Raw genomic sequence first — 17,688 nt, forward strand, 5'->3', positions numbered from 1 at the left:
TTTAATGTGTTGTTGAATCTGGTTTCTAGTATTTTGTTGAGGCTTTTTGCATCTGTGTTCATCAGTGATATTGGCCTATAGTTTTCTTTTTCTCTGCTGCATCCTTCTCTGGTTTTGGTATCGGGTCAATGTTGGCTTTGTAGAATGAGTTTTTAATATTCTCCCCTTTTGCATTTTTTAAGAGTTTGAGTAGAATTAATATTAGTTTTTATTTAAATTTTTGGTAGAATTAATGCCATCAGGTCCTGGCATCTTCTTTGATGGGAAACTTATTATGGCTTCAGTCTTATTACTCATTATCTGTTCATTTGAGTTTTCTGTGCCCTCGTGATTCAACCTGGTAGTTTTTCTGTATCCAAGAATTTATTTATTCATTTCTTCTAGGCTTTCCAATTTGTTGGTGTATAGTTGTACATAATAATCTCTAATGACTATGTCTCTTTTTTGTTTCTGATTTTATTTATTTGGGTCTTCTCTTTGCCTTTATCAGTCTAGCTAAAGGCTTAATGATTTTGTTTATATTTTTAAAAAACCAACTTTTTGTTTCATTAATCTTCTGTATTTTTTAGTCTTAATTTCATTTATTTCTGCTCTGATATTTATTATTAATATTTTATTCTTTCTACTAATTTGTGTTTGGTTTGTTCTTGTTTTTTAGTTTCTTGAGGGCATCATTAGGTTGTTTATTTGAAGTCTTTCTACTTTTTTGATGTAAGTATTTATTTTCTAAACTTTCCTCTTAGTACTGCTTTTGTTGTGTCCATAGATTTTGGAATGTTGTATTTCCACCTTCATTTGTTTCAAGGAATTTTTTAATTTTCTCCTTTATTTCTTCATTGACACATTGGTCATTCAGGAGCATGTTGTTTAATTTCCATGTACTGTAGGAAACAGTTTCCAAGGTTCTGCTTGGTATTGATTTCTAGTTGTTTCCCATCATGGTCAGACAGGATGCTTGATTTTATTTCTACTTTTGGAAATTTGTTGAGACTTGTTTTGTGGTATATTTTGAAGAATGTTCCATGTGCTGATGAAAAGATTGTATATTCTGTAGCAGTTGGGTGAAATGTTCTGTAAATGTCAGTTAGACCTATTTGGTGTGGTGTGTAGTTTAACTGCAATTTTTTGTTGTTGATTTTTCTGTCTGGATAATCTGTCCATTACTAAGAGTGGGGTATCGAAATCTCCTACTATTATTGTATTGCAAGCTTTCTCTCCCTTTAGATCTTTTAATGTTTGCTTTATATACTTGGGTGCTCTCATCTTGAATGCATCGATATTAATAATTGTTATATCTTCTTACTGAATTGACCCCTTTATCATTATATAATAACTATGTCTCTTTTTAGAGTCTTCAACTTGTAGCTTATTTTATCTGATGTAGCTAAAGGTATCCCAGCTCTTTTTTTGGTTTCTACTCACATAGAATATCTTTTTTCATCCCTTCACTTTTAGTCTATGTGTGTTTTTATAGGTGAAGTGAGTTTCTTGTAGGTAGCGTGTAGTTGGGTCTTGTTTCTTTATCCATCCAGCCACTGTATGTCTTTTAATTAGAGAATTGAGTCTATTTATAGTCAACATTCTTGTTAATAAGTAAGAACTTACTACTGCCATTTTGTTGCTTGTTTTCCAGTTGTTCTTGAACTCCTCTCTTCCTTTCTTACTGTCTTCCTTTGTGATTAAGTAATTTTCTGTGGTACTATATTTTAATTCATTGCTTTTTATTTTTAGTGTAACTATTATAGGTTTCGGCATTGTGGTTACTATGACGATTACCAAAAATATTTTGTGGATATAACAAATTATTTTAATAAGATGACAGCTTATCTTACATCACAAAGAAAAGAAGAGAAACAACAACAACAAAAAACTAAAATGAACCTCTACACTTTAACTCCATCCTCTCAACATTTGGACATTTTGTCTCAATTTGCATATTTTTTTATTGCTTGTCTCTTATCAGATTGCTTCAGCTATTGTTCCTTCTGATAAATTTGTCTTTTAGGCTTCATACTAGAGTTATGAGTGAATTGCACACCACAATTACTATATTAGGATATTCTGGGTTGGTCTGTGCACTCACTTCTACCAATGAGTTTTATACCTTCAAATGCTTCCTTCTTGCATGTTAGTGTCATTTTCTTTCAGTATAAAGAACTCTCTTTAGCATTTCTTATAAGATATGTCTATTGGTCATTAATTTTCTCAGTTTTTGTTTGTCTAAGAAAGGCTATCTCTCCTTCATAGTTGAAGGATAGCTTTACTGGATACAGTACTCTTGGATGGTGGTTTTTGTTTTATTTTTTTTGTTTTTTTAGCACTTTGAAAATGTTTTCTCATTTTCTCCTGGCCTTTATGGTTTCTATTGAGAAGTCTGTTGCCTGATGAATTGGAGCTTCTTTGTATGTTATTTTCTTCTTTTTATGCTTTTAAGATTATCTCTTTTTCCTCGACCTTTAAGAGTTGATTACTATAATACTTGGGGTAGTCTTATTTGAGTCAAATTTATTTAATGTTCTCTGACCTCCCTGTACCTGAACATGTATGTCTATGTCAAGTTTCAGAATGTTTTCTGTTGTTGTTTTGAATAAGTTTTCTTTTCCTTGCTCTTGCTCAACTCCCTCTTGAACACCAATGATTTTTAGATTTGCTCTTTTGAAGTAATTTTGTATATCTTATAGGTGTCTTCATTACTTTTCATTCTTTTTACTTTTTTCTCCTCTGTCTCATTATATTTGAGTTCTGAGATATTGCTGGTAATAATCTCAGTACTATTTGTTTGTTTTGAGTTTCCATATGGGAGAATGAAGCCAACTTGCTTCCATGCTAACATTTTGGAACCTAGAGTGTCTGTCTACTGATTTTAATTTTTATTTCTTTAAAGTGGAAGAGAATTTAAAGATTACTGTGAAGCAATTCAATCCTTCTGGATTTTTATACCTTTTTCTTATGTTTTAAACTGCCTGGCCCCACCTAACTCAACAGTCTTTTGTTTTTGTTTTTATGAGACGGAGTCTCACTCTGTCACCAGGCTGGAGTGTGGCACCATCTTGCCTCACTTCAACCTCCGCCTCCCGTGTTCAAGCGATTCTCCTGCCTCAGCCTCCCAAGTAGTTGGGACTACAGGCACATGCCACCACGCCCAGCTAATTTTTGTAGTTTTAGTAGAGACGGGGTTTCACCACGTTGGCCAGGATGGTCTCGATCTCCTGGGTCTGATCGCCCACCTCATCCTCTCAAAGTCCTGAAATTACAGGTGTGAGCCACTGCACCCAGCCAACAGCACTTTTTTAAAAAGCTACTTGCCTTCATTAGAATTTCCAAAACATTCTAATTTGTTTTCATAGAAATAATAACTTTTCTTTCATGTTTATATTTTATCAGTTTTCACAAGTTACTAATTATAGAAATTATAGTTACTAATTATCTTTACAATAGGGAAAGATACTTGGGAAGAAACACAACTCCTGGTACACATTCACTTCTACTAGTTTGAGAAAGGTGAGAGTTTACTAAAGATGTCCCTCTAATCTATGCAGTCAGCATATCATGGGCATCAGTCAGTGTGTTTTTCAAAAATGTAGACACCTGGTAACTCATGCATCAGTTAGAAGAGTTTGGTTAAGAGATCTTCTACTGCACTCCAGTGATGGATTTAGCTCATTTCCACAAATGCTTGTTGATTGCTCACTCTTTACTGAACACTGGGTTTGACACCGGATATACAAAAAACAACTAAGACGTGCTCTCTACTTCTAAGATCCCACAAACTAACGAGGATGGCAGAAAAGACACAAACAAAAGTTAGGAAGTGTCTCAGGATGATAGGTGCTATGGGAGAATCAGGCGCAGGAAGAGTATTTAGACAACTGTGAGTCCTCAGGTATGGTTTCTCGGGAGACCCAAAATTCTTGGGTAATCTAAGCTAAGGAAGACTAGGGGTTAGTCAGATAATAAAGGATGTAGGGGGAGGCAATGGAGGAGCAGAGGGAGATACTAGTCAGAGTGCATAGCCTCACCTGCTGCTGCTCCCATTCCCACCACATTGCCTCTTCTTCCTCGCTTGACCTTTACAAACTATTCTCTGTATAACAACCAGCGTAGCCTATTAAAAACACAAACCAGACTAGATCATTCTCCTGCCTAAAATGTTCTACTGGTGGCCGGGCGCGGTGGCTCACGCCTGTAATCCCAGCACTTTGGGAGGCCGAGGTGGGCAGATCACGAGGTCAGGAGATCGAGACTATCCTGGGTAAAAAGGTGAAACCCTGTCTCTACTAAAAAATACAAAAAATTAGCCGGGTGTGGTGGCGGGCGCCTGTAGTCCCAGCTACTCGCAAGGCTGAGGCAGGAGAATGGCGTGAACCTGGGAGGCAGAGCTTGCAGTGAGCCAAGATCGCGCCACTGCACTCCAGCCTGGACGACAGAGTGAGACTCTATCTCAAAAAAACAACAAAAAAGAAAATCTTCTACTGGCTTTCCATTACCACTGGAATTAAGTCCAAACCTCCTTTCATTGCCTTTAAGTGCTCTACAGGAGTGGGACCTGCCTGCATCTCAGGGCTTGCCTCAGGCCAGCACAGGAGAGGGAAGAGCAAGATAGTCCTTAGGCCTTTAAGTCATTAGAGGTGCCAAAGCTGCAGGGCCAGAATGGGTGAAGAAGGGAAGGTGGGATGAACAAGGGGATTTGTGGTGAAGGAATTCAATGCACTTGAAGGGGCACTTGACGTGTTATCTGACCTGTGGTAAGTGCTCAGTATTTGCCAATGGATGAATTATGACTGAATGAATAAAGTCACAACCTGGCCTAGAGCTGGCCTTGCCTTTTTTGGGCCAGAAATGAGTCTAGGCTGGGGGCCTTGTTAGTCACTGTTTTCATCTTCTCCTCCTCATTTCCTACTTCACATTTCTTTTTTAGATTTAATAATCTGGTAAGTTCAGCCCACATGCTGCAGGTCAACCGGGCATACAATGAGAATGATGTGATCCTAATGCGGTCCAAAATGAACATTATCCAAAAACTCTTCCTGAATTCTGACATCCCTCCAAAGCTGAGGGTAAGAAAGACTCCCACTCCACTCTGGCCTTTCACCAAGAAGCATTTCCCCCACAAGGACAATTAGAAAGCTAATTATCAGGCACCTTGTAAGTCCTGGCCAACTAAATATACTTTACCCAGCAACTCCATGAAAACCATCTGCCTTTTGGAGAGGGGGTGGTCATGGGGTTCTGGGGGCCAGGAGAGGTTTTCTGCCTTCCCTTGGAGCTTCCGTCAGTGACAGGCTCCCACTCTGCGGGTAGGTGAATGTCTCTGAGTCCCAGAAGGATGCCATCCTTGTTGCCATCACAGAGGGCTACCTAGATCGGAGCGTCTTCCATGGGGCTATCATGTCTGTCTTCCCCGTCATTATGTACTTCTGGAAAAGGTAAGTATTTCTCCTTATTCAGTGACTGCCAGGTCAGGAAAACACACTTAGTTTGGAGAGAGTTTTCTGTCTTCCTCTAGCACTCTGTTTCATTTTTCCAGTATCTAGGGGGAACTGAGATGGTGTTTTCTTATCCTATTCACCTCACTCCATCCCTCACACAGAACACCAATCACTGAATCCACAGATGGAAGGCAGAGTAAGACTGAGAACCAAAATGCCTGGTTTCCCATCCCTCCTCTTTCTATGCTTGCTTGGAGCAAGAATGTGAGATTTTCATAGGCCTGGGTTTCTCACAAGAAGGTAAGACTGAACCACAGCCACTTGGGGAGAAATTCTGTTGAGGCTAACACAACTGCTTGTGCTTAAGGAGCTGCATGAAGAAAGTAAGCCAGAAGTGTTTTGCTCTGCTGTGCTCAAATCCCCATAATTACCACTGAGGGGGACACAGTTGCTAGATACTCCAATTATCAAGAGGAGCTAGACATTCAAATGTGTATTTCATCTCTTCCAAGGTTAAAGTGGCAAATATGGCAACTAACAAAACTAAAACATGGTGAAGAACCTGTGAAGGCCAAAAATCAAAAATGAAGCAAGCAAAATATATGCAGATATTTTGTGGCCAAATGCAATCTATGGTGCACTGGTTTCTAACCTGTCCTGTGGAGATTTAGCCTGAGCCCTCCCAGCTGGTTATTTATTCCTGTGGTCTGCCAGAGTTTCAGCTCATATCTTCCACATGGTGAATGGCAGTGCCTTGGGTGGTAGTGACCAGAGGACACCTGACTGAAATGTTCCCAGACAAAGATAATCATGACACTTAGATTATAAAGTGACTTTGACTCTTAGAATTTCCCATCTTCCACCAAAAAAAAAAGTTATTTTATTAAAACAGAAGTGTGAAATTGCTTACCAATCTCTAACCTTTATTTTAAAATCCCTAAGATAATAAATTATTTAATACAGAACTGAGAGAAGTACAAAAATCTAAGTTCAAGACAAGCAATTTAACCTTTTGATCATCAAATGTTGTCTAGAACTTAATTCTAGTTCTCCTAGCAAGGACTAAATAGATATTCACCCAGAGACTTTTGGAGGGATTGGGAACCTCTGAGAAATACATGCTTCACTTGAATGAGCCAGTGTTCAGCTGTCTCCTATGTGCTTAGAAAAATGAGACATGCTTTAGGGAGGCTTTGGATTCCTGTTCCTCCTGCAGTTTCTTTACTTACTTTCCTACATACTTATAAAGAAATTTATATTATGCAAATTGTGTTTACATATATTATCTTAAATGAACCTCTCCACAACCCTATGCAGTGGGTGGGGAGGAGTATTACTATCCCTGCTTTACAGATGAGACTGAGGTTCAGAGTGGTTGAGGGACTTGCCTAGAATCACTTGGTAAGTGGTAAAACCAGCATTAGAAACCAGGTCTCTTGGTCTCTCATCACTATAAGTAATGCATGTGTGGCATATTGGGAGGTCCATTAGGGGAAGGAGACCCAGTTCAGCAAGTGAAATGGGAAAAGTCTACTGGGATAGAACAGACTGTCCCTCAGAGAGAGGGGAGGAGGGCAGCAGGCAAAACCACCAGAGCCAAAGCGCCAGAGAAAATAAATTCAGTCTTAGCCAAGATTGACCTCCAAGAGGTCCAGTCCAAGGACTGGCTGAAGGTAGGGATAACAAGGGGCTTGGAACCAGGAAGGAAGAGATGGTGGTGAGTATTGCACAGGCTTCTAGAGAACATAAAAGTCATAAAGAGTATATAAATCTGAGTTCACATGAGAAACCAGGTCTATTCTAGGGAAGGGCCTGCTGGGAATAGAGTGAGGTGGTCAAGGCTCTCAGTAAGGGTCAGTGTGGAAACTAGGATTAGGACCTGAGCAAAAGCCCTTCGGACACTCTGGCCATACCAGGTGGGGTCAGATAGGGATGACAGAGTCTGATGCTGGGGTGCACCTCAGGGGTGAACCTCACCCCAGGCCTCGGGATAGCAGGCCCTTTACAGGCTCCATTCACTGATGGTTCCAGAAAGAAGTCCCAACAAACTGCCCATGCCAGGCCCCCACTGGAGCCAGGTCTGGACAAAGAGGAGGCCTCAGAATAAAGGCCACTGGCAGGTAGTACTCCAAGGCCAGGATGCTCTCCTCTTCTCTGTTGGACACCCATATTCTCTGAGGACTGGCCTGGTCCCATTTCCCCTGTGCTCGGTGCTCCAGCCCCCTCCACTGGGGGTTCCCTCCTGTGACCAGAAGCCTTTCTTCCCACAGGTTTTGTTTCTGGAAGGCGACCCGCTCTTACTTACAGTACAGGGGGAAGAAGTTCAAGGACAGAAAAAGCCCTCCTAAATCTACGGAGAAGTATCCTTTCTCGAGTGGAGGTAAGCTCCACCATGACTCACAGCCCCATTCTCTAGCAACCAAGACTTGCGAAGAGAAAGCAAGGACCCAAGGGGCCAAATTCAAGGCTTCCTCCAGGGTGTTTGCTGGAGCCGGGACAGCTCATTTACTTGGCCCTCAGGGAGACGGAGGACTCAGGGTAAAGCACGAATTATCTGTCACTAGCAGTGCTAGCAGAGGGTACCTCTCCCCAGCAATAACTCCGGGACACCTCTGTGCATGCCGGTCACAGTCTATGTTGAGGGTACATGGAGAGGATGATCTGCTTATTCTGCTGCTTAAGAAGCCCCCTGCTCTATCTCCATTTAGATAAGCTCCCTCCCATTTAGAAAGCATTTATTTTATAGCATTAAGCGACAACATTAAAACCTGCATATATAGTTTTAATGTGATAAATGTTTTTATGTACATATAATTTTTATGAAAGCTGACATATATATATAAAAGCAGATATATGAAAGCATACACATATTTACTTATGTACGAATTCACAAAAAATAAATATGCATATATATATATATATATATACATATACACGCACACACAGCCATGCACCACATGTTTCAGTCAATAATAAGCCACATATACAATGGTAATCTCATAAAATTATAACACTGTACTTCTACTGCACTTTTGCTATGTTTAGATATGTTTAGATGCACAAATACCATGGGGTCACAATTGCAACAGCATTCAGTACAGTAGCTTGCTCTATAGGTTTGTAGCCTAGCAGCAATAGGCTATTCCATAAAGCCTGAGTGTGTAGTGGGCTCTGCCATTTGGTTTGTGTAAGGACATTCTATGATATTCACACAACCACAAAATCACCTAATGACACATTTCTCAGAATGTATCTCTGTCATACAGCTGTGATTGGTACTTGAGCACAAGGGAATTTTAACAAGGAAGAGGATAGTGAACAGGTCAGTGGCTGGTGAGGACAAGGCTGAATGTCTTTCAGGGGAAAGTTCTGAAAACCAAAGAAATCAGGTCTGTGAATCTGGGAACAGCATCAGAGAGTCATCATGTACAAGTTGCGAGACCTTGAGCATGGTGCTCCCCTCTCTCAGCCTCACATCCTTGATCTCATGTCTCAGTCCATTTTGTGTTACTAAAACAAAATACCTCATATTTGGTAATTTATAAAGAAAGAAATGTATTTGGTTCATGATTCAGGGGACTGGGAAGTCTAAGAGCATGACACTAACATCTGGCAAAGGACTTTATGCTGCATCACCCCATGGTGGAAGGCAGAAGGGCAAGAGAGTATGAGAGAGAACAAGAGACGGCTGAACTCACCTTTATAACAAACCCACTCCCATGATAATGGCAATAATCCATTCATGACAGCAGACCCCTCGTGGCTTCATCACCTTTTTTTTTTTTTTTTTTTCGAGACAGAGTTTCGCTCTTATTGCCCAGGCTGGAAATGGAGTGCAATGGCGTGATCTTGGCTCACAACAATCTCCACCTCCTGGGTTCAAGCGATTCTCCTGCCTCAGCCTCTCACATAGCTGGAACTGCAGGCACACACTACCATGCTCAGCTAATTTTGTATTTTTAGTGGAGATGGGGTTTCGCCACATTGGTCAAGCTGGTCTCAAACTCCTGACCTCAGGTGATCCACTCGCCTCGTCCTCCCAAAGTGCTGGGATTACAGGCATGAGCCACTGTGCCCGGCCAGCCTCATCACCTTTTGAAGGTCTTGTCTCTTAATACCATCTCTGTGGCAATTAAACTTCAACATGAGTTTTGGAGGTGACATTCAAACCATAGCATTTCACATACAAAGGTTTAGATTTAGATAATGTTTTATCATTAACATTTTGTAATCTAAGGTGTGTTAAACAAGAGCTTTATTACTTACTTAGAAAGATTTATTTCAGTAAGAGTTGTTGCAAGTGTTTTTAACGCTTGTTTTTGTCCTTCCCCAGGAGACAATGCCATCTTAAGGTTCACCTTGCTCAGAGGTATTGAGTGGTTGCAGCCTCAACGGGAAGCAATAAGTTCAGTTCAAAATTGTGAGTTGGAATTGGATCCCCACTGGCAGCAAAAGTTTGCTACTCAATCAGAGGGTGACTTTAAAACCAGCTTGACCAATCCCCTTATTGACCATAAAGAGACTGAGACCCCCAAAATGTGAAGTAACTTGCTGAAGATCACATAGTTTGTGAGTGTCAGAGAGGAGGTGAAAATTGTGTCTCCTGACCTCCTTCCATGGCTCTGTGGGCAACTCTCATCTAAATAATTCTATCTTCTTGGTTTTCGTAACCCCAGGAAGGCAGGTACCTTAAGCTTCTCTGTATCTCTGCTGACTCCTCATTTCCAGGCATGGTGTATGATCTTTATTAAGAGACTATCACAATGTTCTAGTTGTCACTTCTCCCTCACACTGAGACTAACTGCTGGTTTGAACACACCATCTCATACCTCCTGCTTCCTGGAGGCTCCTGCTATGCATCTCTTCCCTGTCACAAACCCTTCAGTTCTAATCTCACATACTGAGGCCATATTATATCCTTTTTCTTCCCCATCTTCAGTCTTAAGGAGACAACCCCACTCCCACACACTAACCCTGCCTCTGTTTCCACATGGTCTCTCCTAACAAACCTTCCCTTTCTATCCCAACTGCCAGCTTCTATTAGGGGAAGAAGTTGGAAATACTGCTTTTCTGCATCTCACAGGCATGAAATGCCAGCGCACCTGACCTGCCCATTTGTACATGTTTCCTCATTGCTTCAGGGGGGAGGCCACTATGGAACACTGCCTGTGATCCATAGGCTCCAAACAGTTCTAAAGTCTTGTGATTCTAGTGTTCATCCACCCTAATCTCCTATTTTACTTCCCTGGGTCTATGTGATTGACATCATGGCCTTCGTGTCCAGCCGAAAGGTCTCCTGGGACACACACACACACACAAATTGCAGTGTAGAAACCAGGTCTCCTGAATATCCCTGGAACAGGCCTGCTTTACCTTCACTTTCCAACCCCTGCCCTGGAGGTGTCCATGGAAGCCCTCCCGGCATGGTCCTCCAGGCTGGAGACCTTTCAGTGACTGGGTCTGTGTCATGAGTTCTGATGCAGTTTTTCTCTGTATTTCTCTTTAGCTTCATCAAGCAACCTTACTCAGCCAAGACTCGTGGTATCTGCCATACAGCTGCATCCTCTCCAGGGGTAGGCATGAGCTGGGAATCCTCTTCTTCAGTTCAGAGCTGCTATGTCCAAGCATGCAATGGGAGATGGTATAAACTTTCCAGAGACTAGCCTCATACCCTGCCTCTCCTCAGCATGCAGAACCTAGAAACTGAACTTGCTGCCTCTGGCGGGAAGTTAAGGAGGTGTTTCTCTGTGGGGGTCTTTTCTCACCTCCAATAGGACAAGCACTTTTAAGAAGTTGGAGTCTCTGACCCACTTTTCAATAGAATACTACTGCTGTGGAAGTGTCCCAGATGATCTTTGATTTGTATTTTTAATTTTTGTCGATTTAAGGAGTACAAGTGCAGTTTTGCTACATGGATATATCGGGAAGTAGTGAAGTCTGGGGTTTTAGTGTAGTCAGCATCCAAATAGTATACATTGTACCCATTAGGTAATTTCTCATCCCTTACCCACCTCCCACTCTTGCACCCTTCCAAGTCTCCAGTGTCTATTATTTTGCTGTCTATGTCCAGGTGTACGTATTATTTAGCTCTCACTTATAACTGAGAACATGCAATATTTGACTTTCCTTTTCTGAGTTATTTCACTTAAGATAATGGTCTCCAGTTCCATCTATGTTGCTGCAAAAGACATGATTTTATCTTTTTATAACTGATTAGTATTATATTGTGTATATGTATCCTACATTCTCTTTATTCAGATGATCTTTTATTGCCAGCTTTCCAAATAGTCCAGGCTGCTCAGGGCAGGGTGCATAAGGTGGGAAAGAAAGAAGATCTGTTCTTCTGCTTGGCAGGATATTGGCAATAAGAACAGAAGGGACTTGAGTCTGTTAAAATCTGCTTCAGCTTAACTCACTTCTGCACAAGCTTCCAAGTGAAACTGATGCTAAATTAGGGCTCTGAGAGAATCCCCAGGGGTCATGAAAACCATAGCTGATGAGTGCCAAAGAGTTATTTGAGGGCCAAAGTGGTAGACAGCAGCCTCTGAATGACAGGCCTGGTGTCCTTGCCAGCCATGTCACTTATCAGGCCTGTTTCCAGACCTGCCCTTCCAACAGGGACTTGGAGCTGCCCAGGCATTATTTGCCAGTGCCAGTGCCAGTGCCCAGAAGACAAACCAGATACTTTGAAGCTCTTTACACTGGAAAAGCAATGCATGGCTTCAGAGTTTATAAGACCTTGGGGAAGGTGAGATTAAGAATGTGAGAAGCCCTATTCTGAAGCCTGAAGGTTTCAGTTTTGGCTCTTGCCATTACTAAAGGAAATGACAGCGACAAACCAACAGAGAACACAACTTCAATTACTGCATCATAATTGTGATAACTGGTTGTTCTCTCTCCCTTCAGACAAAAATTATCCTACACCAAAAAAGAGAAGAAGTAATCAAACCAGATCCCCAGCAGAGGCAAATCATCTCTCAGAGGCCTCCTAACACTGACAGAACCTTTTCTGCTCAAAAATGAAAGGCCCCGGTGCCATCTTCCCCAGAAATGATCAAGAAGGGCAATGGGGTGACAGCCCAGATATGGCAGGACCAGACTGCAATGGGTAAGACTTGGGCAGAGCATGAGAGGAAGCGCTTCTTTCCACAGTGAGCTGGGTCGGGAGACCTGGGCTCTAGGTCTTGCTCCACAGCTTCGTGGCTGTGTGCAAACCCTGGCTCAGGTTGTTAAAGAATCCCATGAAATGGATGTAGAGATCACTGAAGGCAATCAGGCAAGGTGCTATAATTATCAGCAGGGACAGATGGTGTCTTTTAATGGTAGGATCTCTCATTTAGACAGTGACTCACACCCATTGTCTCAGTAAGTCCTCACAACAACCCTGTGGGCAACCATGTCAGAAATCATTTATTTTTAAACAGTTAAAGAATCTGACTCACAGAGAAGGTAAGTGACTTTCCCAAGATTACTGGGCAGTAAATGGCAGCATCTGGACTAGAACACACCATTTCTGATTTTTTGTCCTGTTTTTGTTCTATGCCAACCATTTACGCAACTTTTCATGCACAAAAAGAATAGTTCTTTCTGAGAGTTCTGTTCATTTGCCAACTAGTAGATTAAAAACCTTTAAGGTTTTTGACCTAAATCCCTAAACTGTTGTCATAATTTTAAATGAATAGGCCTATTTTCTCTCCTTTGAGAAAAAAAAATCAGAAGTAAAATGAGTCAGAATTTCCTGAACAAGCCCTCCACCTGAGGTCACTGCGGTGAGGTTGGCTTGTCATCTCTGTGGGTTACAGAACAGGAAAGGGCTGGAAAGCTTTTTGGAGAATCCTTTCAAATTTCCAGCCAAAACTTCCTGCTGTGCCGATGTTTTTTATTTCCCAGACTTTTCACAAGGGTGAAAAAGGTGCTGTTGGAGCAGAGCTCGTGAATGCCTGAGACTCTGAGGTCACCTGGTGGGGCTGTGATTGCAGGAGATCCAGGCAGACTGTAGGCAGACGTGACTCTAGAGGAGGCTGAAGAAAGGTCAGGTGTGGAGAGCCCCCTGGGCCCCTGGGAGAAGGCCCAGCAAGACAGGAAGGCCTGGACAAAAGGATATGAGACTTCCCTTCCCTATCAGGGCTAGAGCTTTAGAACAGGACTGCAATTAATAGAAGGAAGAGTGGGCATGAAACAGAATCCCACTTCCTAAAAATCAGGCAAAAAACTAAAGCAAGAACCCAGGTAAGGAACAAAGAAGAGCTCAGTTAGTGAAATTGAGGTAACAGGGAAGCGCTTCATCAAAAAGGAGCAAGTCACAAGCCCCATGCATGAGACTAGAGGGGATGTTAGGCCAGCAACAAGGTGACTGACGAGGATCTAGCAAAATACTAACTCATGGTCACATACTGAAATACACTCACATTGGAGTGGGACATGGCTGAACCTGCATCTTGGCAATAGATGGGCCCCACTTAAGGAAAAGAAAGGTACTTTTCCTGATCCATTTGAACTTAGATCTTTGCCCCATCTTCCTATTTCTTAATTATCTTTGTCTCCACATTCACCATGGGTATACTCATGTGTAGGTATACAAACACACAAACATGTTATTTAAAAGGATTCACGGTACTTAATAGGTCATCCCTGAGTTGGAAAAAAAAAAAATCTTCTCCTTCATTAAGTCTTGGTGATTGCTTCTTTCAGTTTCTTACATGCTCCCTTCAAAGATCCCAGATCTAACATGTTCTAATGCCAGTTAGGCTAGTGTCACTAAGTCAGTCACCTGTAGAATACAGGCAGGGTGTATAAATGAATAAAGCAGTCCATGAGAGATAGGAGGGAGTGGTAGAGACTGCGGTGAACTGGAGAACGTGTCCCAAAGGGGTCAGAGACAGTCCGCTCAAGTCAGCCAACCTAGTATTGCCAGAGCTTCTACTTAGGAAAAAAAAGGAAGGAAGGAAGGAAGGAAGGAAGGAAGGAAGGAAGGAAGGAAGGAAGGAAGGAAGGAAGGAAGGAAGGAAGGAAAAAAGTGAGAAATTAAAAATGTCTGTAACATTCCAGTTAAAACAAAACTTAGCTAGGGACAAGACTGACCCACAGCCCAACAAATTGCAATATTTGCTTTAATTTTTTTCTTTGCCCTTGAAATTAGATTTGGGTCTTGGGTCTAGTTTGAACAAAAAATATGAGAGAGGAGGAAAAGGAGTCCCAATAACAGATCCAGGGGCCACTGCCATCTAAGGAAAAGGCCAAGAAAGAGGGACCAGGTAAGGAACCTGGCCCACTTCAGTTTCTGTGTTAGTTTCCTTTTGCTACCATAACAAGTTACCAGAAACTTACTGGCTTAAAACAACACAAATTATTATCATACAAGTCTGTAGGTCAGAAGTCTGACCTGAGACTCAAGCTAACATCAAGGTGTCTGGAAGGCTGTGTTCCCCTCTGGAGGCTGTTGGGAGGATCTGTTTCTTGCTTCATTCAGGTTGTTGGCAGAATTCAGTCTTTGTAGGTGTAGGACCGAGGTCTTGCTTCCTTCCTGACTGTCAGCTGAGAGCTGTTCTCAGTTTCTGAGAAGCCACCTGCATTCCTTGGTTCAGGGCCTCCTTCCTCTGTCTTTAAATCCAGCAATGGTGGGTCAAGTCCTGCCCATTCTTTGAATTTCTCCTGCCTCTTCTTCTATCATCACATCTCTCTGGTTCCTTCTTCTGCCTCCCAACTCCCTTTTAGGGCCCACCTGGACAATCCGGAATAATGTCTCTGTTTTAAGGTCCTTAGCCTTAATTCCACCCACCAAATTCCTTTTGCTATGTAAGGTCACACATTCACAGGTTCTAGAGATTAGAACATGGATATCCTAGGGCGGTCACCTGAAATTCTACCTACCACAGTTCTAGACCACCTTCCTTAGAAAAGAATGTATGAACTCACAATCTGGGCCTCTGATGCGATTACTGCCTCCTAGAGACTTGGGAACACCATTTTTTTCTTTCTCTTGTCATACTTCTGACTATTCTTTCCCATTCTTCTTCACATTCTTCTGCTTCTTCCTTAAATGTCAGTGCCCCCTGCGGCTCTCCTGTTGAACTTACCTTCTTACAATGCACTCTCCCATTTGCTTGAGATCCCTAGCCCCTTGCTTCTCCTCTAATAGGAGCCACTGCAAATTTAATCCATTCTAACAGGGTCCACAACACAAACTAAATGTGTGCCAAATCAATTTTGGCCCCTTTATTTCTTTTCTCCAATCAACCCCATCTTCCAAGCTAGAAAACTCAGAATTATCCTCAACTCATTCCTCTGCCTCCCTTCCCATGTTTTACCTATAGGAATGGGAAGTTCTGCCACTCTGCCGTGGACATGTCACTGCTATCCAGGCCTTCCTCTCTATCCCACTGGCACTGCTTCTGTCAGGCCCTCGTCGCCATCTCTGGCCCTGTGAAGTCACCACACTCCCCTCTCCACACACACCCAACACACTCTGCTTCATCCCACACACTGAGAACAAATCTGACCTGCTCATTTCCTCAGTGTGAAAGCTTTTATTCCCCTCCTTCACCTGGTTGGAAAAGTCTCAACTCCTTTGTGGGACATACAAGGCCATTGCTAATATGGTCTCAGTCCAGGTTTCCAGCTTTATCTTTCCCTCTCTCTGTCTCATACACCCCATTCTGCAGCAACTTGGTGATCATCTAAAGGGCCCTTCCCTTTCTTCTCTGTCACACAGACATCACACTGTGATACCTCCTGATTCTCCTTTCTCCTCTTACTCTCTCCTCTTAGTTTTGGAGACACATTTTTTCCTCTCCTTGAGATACTTATTCATGTATGTGTCTCACCTACTAGACTACATGCTTTTGTAGTGCAGAGACCAACACCTATTTTTATTTGTACCTAGAATAGAATAAGAACTATTTTTCACCTTACCTAGCACAGTGACATGCAGATAATAGTTGCCTCATAAATACATATTGAATGCATGAGTAAATGAATTGTGCTGGGTGCTGGAAATGCAGTGGAGAAAACAGAATGTGAAGTTCATGCTTTCACTGACCTTATAGTCAGACTGTGCTATTAACAGAAAATCAATTCGACTATCAATCACAGTTGTGGCTACCACCATAAAGAAGAAATAGCAAATGCTATTGTCTTCATGAATTTTTTTATATTCCAATAAATCTTGATGCTTTAAGAACTCTTTGTTTTTTAGGAATCTCATACAGAGCATTCAGACTAAAGGGTGACAGAAAGAGGCAGAGGAAAGCAGAAAGAGCAAGAGTGACTGAGACCTGCCTTCACCTTCATAGAAGCCTTTTCTGATACATGTCAGAGAGTGACATGAAGTCTCCCCTCTTTATACAGAAGTATGAAAAGACATCTATCCCTCATTTTGAGAGCTTCCAACTGATCCAAGTGTCATCCAGAAGAGGAAGTGGCCCATGTGTGCAGGACCTCAGGGTGCCAGCCCTCACCCATACACCTCCAGGGCTGCAGGTCATTAGCCAGAATAAAGGATGTCCACATTCACAATCTGTGGGCCTGCCATCCTCTTCTTAAGTAAAAGAGCACAGGGAAAATGATAAGTTGCTCCCAAGAGGGCTCCCAAAGCCATTTCCAATCCAAATGATTCGTGGATACAATACTTCTCTTCCCAGATGAAGATCACAAGCCAGCTAGTCCCACCCAGTGACTTTGACAAGTGGTCCCTCCGCCAACCAACAGAGTACAGACCAGGAGGCCCTGCACCCTCCTTCAGAGCTCATGGTTTTCCATGAGGCAATCTTGTTTAAATCCCATCTCTGCTCCTAGCAACTTTGTGATCATCAGCAAGTTGCTTACCCTCACTGACCCCCAACACTGTATTGTGAAATGGAGCTGATGATGTCTACCTCACAGGGTTGTTTGAGGACTGACTGCATATAATGTAGTCCAAGAGCACAGCATAAGGCCAGGAACAGATGGAGGCTGGGGGACTTTAGTTGCTTTCCCTCCTTCTATCTTTTCCCCAAATTTCCCAGGACATGAAGGAAGTGGTTGATCAGGAGTGGTATAGTGAATAATTTATTCCTGGGAAAATTCGGAATGTATTTTCTCCAACAAATTATATGGTCCTTGGGGACAGAATGAAAAGGGCATCACAAGTCCCAGCTACATGGGAGGCTGAGGTGGGAGGATCACCTGAGCCTGGGAGGTCGAAGCTGCCATGAACCGAGATCACACCACAGCACTCTAGCCTGGGCAACAGAGTGAGATCCTGTCTCAAAACAAAACAAAA

General features: G+C 42.3%; 1 protein-coding gene across 3 annotated transcripts in view; it reads left to right on the forward strand.

Annotated features, from left to right (window-relative positions):
* The window catches only part of RGSL1 (regulator of G protein signaling like 1), a 102,544-nt gene extending 85,599 nt beyond the window's left edge, over positions 1–16,945 (forward strand). For 2 of the 3 annotated variants that reach the window (XM_005540166.4, XM_065535660.1), the window contains 6 exons: positions 4,919–5,057; positions 5,302–5,426; positions 7,700–7,809; positions 9,763–9,849; positions 10,936–11,002; positions 12,336–12,372. In XM_005540166.4, coding sequence (XP_005540223.3) covers positions 4,919–5,057; positions 5,302–5,426; positions 7,700–7,809; positions 9,763–9,849; positions 10,936–11,002; positions 12,336–12,372 — 565 coding nt within the window. Of the gene's footprint in view, positions 1–4,918; positions 5,058–5,301; positions 5,427–7,699; positions 7,810–9,762; positions 9,850–10,935; positions 11,003–12,335; positions 12,538–16,623 lie in introns of those variants that run through there. The other variant, XR_012429840.1, reaches the window with a different exon arrangement.
* The last annotated feature ends 743 nt before the right edge of the window (positions 16,946–17,688 follow it).

Source organism: Macaca fascicularis, chromosome 1 (genome assembly GCF_037993035.2).
Source record: "Macaca fascicularis isolate 582-1 chromosome 1, T2T-MFA8v1.1".
Taxonomy (NCBI): Eukaryota; Metazoa; Chordata; class Mammalia; order Primates; family Cercopithecidae; genus Macaca; species Macaca fascicularis.